Source organism: Macaca fascicularis, chromosome 1 (genome assembly GCF_037993035.2).
Source record: "Macaca fascicularis isolate 582-1 chromosome 1, T2T-MFA8v1.1".
NCBI classification, from domain to species: Eukaryota; Metazoa; Chordata; class Mammalia; order Primates; family Cercopithecidae; genus Macaca; species Macaca fascicularis.
The window spans coordinates 192709954-192712866 of record NC_088375.1 but is presented as its reverse complement, the minus strand read 5'-3'; the positions used below and the strand labels follow the sequence as shown (position 1 = coordinate 192712866).

The 2913-nt window shown below is 59.9% G+C and overlaps 1 protein-coding gene across 1 annotated transcript; it reads left to right on the top strand.

Annotated features, from left to right (window-relative positions):
* Positions 1-258: 258 nt before the first annotated feature.
* On the top strand, positions 259-2636 carry GUCA2B (guanylate cyclase activator 2B). Its single transcript, XM_005543758.5, has 3 exons — positions 259-389; positions 1495-1681; positions 2348-2636. Exons 1-3 carry the CDS (start codon positions 300-302, stop codon positions 2407-2409), a joined length of 339 nt encoding a protein of 112 aa, XP_005543815.1. The 5' UTR covers positions 259-299; the 3' UTR covers positions 2410-2636.
* Positions 2637-2913: the final 277 nt, after the last annotated feature.

Below are 2913 nucleotides of genomic sequence, written 5' to 3'. Positions count from 1 at the left end.
GTATCTCGAGGAGTAAATGATGGTGTGCTCCAAGGCCCCCATGGAGAGCCCAGCACGTGGCAGGCGCTCAGTGTTCAAGCACTGTGTTCCCATAGACTCTGGGCTCCTGCCCTCCTAGCCCCCAACCCCCTTCCTGGGAACCAGCCCCAGCTTGTCAGAGAGCCAGCTAGCTGTCAACCCCACCCCAGCTGGCCAGTTAATGAGTGACCAGGACTCCGGAGCCTGGCCTATAAGGAGGTGCTAGGCAAGGACACAGATGGGAGACGGTGGACAGTGGCAGGGGGAACCCAGGGAGCGTGATGGGCTGCAGGGCTGTGTCAGGGCTCCTGCCAGGAGTGGCTGTGGTTCTCCTGCTGCTGCTGCAGAGCACACAGTCAGTCTACATCCAGGTGAGTCCCTTGGCTAGCGTGTCCCTTGCCTGAAGGGCCCCACAGTGGGAGGCTAAGCTGGAGAGGGTGTACTGGGAATTGACACCGGGGGAGCACAGGGCCCGGGGCTCAGCCCAACACCCATCACAGCTCTGGGACCAAGGCAGCTGGTGGGTGGGGGCAGCCAGACTTTGATGGCAGTGATGATGGCGATGACAACAGCAAACTGATTCAGCACTGCTCCCCTCAAAGGCCCGTGCTGGTCACAGAGGTCAGAGTGTGGAACAGGATGAGGCCCCTGCACGGGAGGAGCCCAGAAAGGGAAGGAGACCCCCTGTTATGCTCCCACAGTTCTCTATATGCACCCACATGTGGGTGGAGGGGGACAGGCTCCAGAACCATTTTCCGGGCAGGTAACCCTTGAGCTGGCATTGCAAGATGAACAGGAGGTTGCCAGGCACAGAGGATGGGGAAACCGTTCCAGGCCAGGCACAGCATGTACAAAGGCCTGATAGAAGACTGTTGGGGTTCCAGTGCCCTACCGGGGGCATAGGAGACTGACAGGAGTCGTCGCAGCAGGGCCTGTCTGCCACGTCGCAGGGGATGCTGCTGGCCTCGCCCAGTGTAGCAGAGACGTCTGTGGCCTTGGTCTCCTTGGGGAGAACAAAGTGGGTCCCAGAGAGGGGTGCAGAAGACTTGGCCTCCCTAAGAGCCCTTGCCTTGGAGACCGGTCGCTTACAGCTGCCACCACTCTGCCATGTTAGCTCAGGCAGGTGCCCCGTTGGCAAGTATATCCTGGTGCCACGCCCACACGGGAGATGTCAGATGAGGGAGCTGAGGCTGAGTGGGGAACAGACAGGCAGCTGGTCAGTGGCAGAGGAGGGATTTGAACCAGGGCTTGCCTGTCTCTAAAGCCCATGCCTTGAACCACCATGTCCCACAGCCTCGCTGCTTGTTCCTCACACCTCCCACCCCGGCAGCTCTTTCCAGTGTGGCCCTGGACTTCCCATAGAGACAGGGAAGGCTCTGGAGGATCTGCAGGGTTCGAGCGACCCTGGGTCTCAGGGCAGTGCCTGCCCCTGGCCCAGGTCTTGATCTGCTCCTATCTCTTCTCCCCTCCCTGTAGTACCAAGGCTTCCGGGTCCAGCTGGAATCCATGAAGAAGCTGAGTGAACTGGAGGCACAGTGGGCACCCAGCCCCCGCCTGCAGACCCAGAGCCTCCTGCCCGTCGTGTGCCACCACCCTGCCCTGCCCCAGGACCTCCAGCCTGTCTGCGCCTCTCAGGAGGCTTCCAGCATCTTCAAGACCCTGAGTAAGTGCCCCCGCTCCCTGCAGAACCTCGCTCTGTCTCCTCCCACGCCCAGGCCCCTCCACCTGGGTTGTTTCTCATAAGCACCCAGCAGCTGTGGATGGGGAAATTCAAGTAACTCAGGACCCGTCCTGCTGGCTCCCAGGACTCCCCGGGTTAGGCACTGTGAGTCAGGCATGCCTGAAACCCGCTTCATCCCTAGTCCATGCCAGGCACAGATCCATCAACAGACAATGGCTGCATGGAGCAGAGAGGAGAGCTGGCTGACATCTGCGGTGGGACGGGGGTCTGAAAGGCTTCCAAAAGGAGGTGTCAGCCAACCTGAAACCCGAGGGATGGCGCAGAGCCGGGCAGGAGAATGTAGCAACCAGCTAGCACTTACTGAGCACCTACCGTGTGCTGGGACAAGTCGATCCTGCGTTATCTCCTCACAGTGACTCTGTCCATTTAGCAAATAAGAAATCTCAGGCACAGGCAGTGTGAGCGGCTTGCCCAGTCGCCGCTAGGAAGGAGAGCATCTGGGACTTGAACCCAAGCCCTCACTCCACCTCTAGAGGTTCCTGCCCCCAGTCTGCAGAAGACGCCGCCCACTCCCAAGCAGATCTTTTCTGCTGCCTGGCCACAGAGGGCCCAGGCTCAGGTCAGCTGACCAGTTCTCTCCCTGCCCAGGGACCATCGCTAACGATGATTGTGAGCTGTGTGTGAACGTTGCATGTACCGGTTGCCTCTGAGATGGCCCTGAGTGCCCTGAGCCCACCGGGGACACCTCGCCCTTCAGCCCCACCGCCTTGGCAGCCTCCCATCCCTGTCCATGCTCAAGATGGGTCCCTGGCCACCATGGTCATCACCACCATCCCAGGGCCTGAGCAGCTGGATCTGGTGCAAAGCAATCGGACACAGGGTTGGAGGGGCAGGCCCCTGAGGCAGCCCGGCTCCTGAATAAAGATTCTACAACACACGAGTCCACGTGTCCTTTGTTCATCCCCAGGAGCCATGGGAGGAGCTTCTGGGGAAGAAGTGTGGGTTGAGGAGAAAGGCTGGACTAAAAATACCAGGCAGGAATTTTCCTGAAATTTCCAAGGCCCCGGGGAGTTGATTGATTGAACCCCATCCCGAATATGAGGGAGCCAAGGCTCGGAGCAGGAATGAGGCATCCAGGATCACAGAGCTCAGAAGCCACAGAGCCAGCCAGACCCGGCAACCCCCAGGCTGAACTCAAGGACTCCCCAGCTTTG

Excerpts from the sequence above, each read along its gene's own strand:
- GUCA2B (XM_005543758.5), top strand. The coding sequence starts at position 300 with ATGGGCTGCAGGGCTGTGTCAGGGCTCCTGCCAGGAGTGGCTGTGGTT. Across the intron at positions 390-1,494 it reads CACAGTCAGTCTACATCCAG|TACCAAGGCTTCCGGGTCCA; the intron begins GTGAGTCCCTTG and ends CCCTCCCTGTAG. Across the intron at positions 1,682-2,347 it reads CAGCATCTTCAAGACCCTGA|GGACCATCGCTAACGATGAT; the intron begins GTAAGTGCCCCC and ends CTCCCTGCCCAG.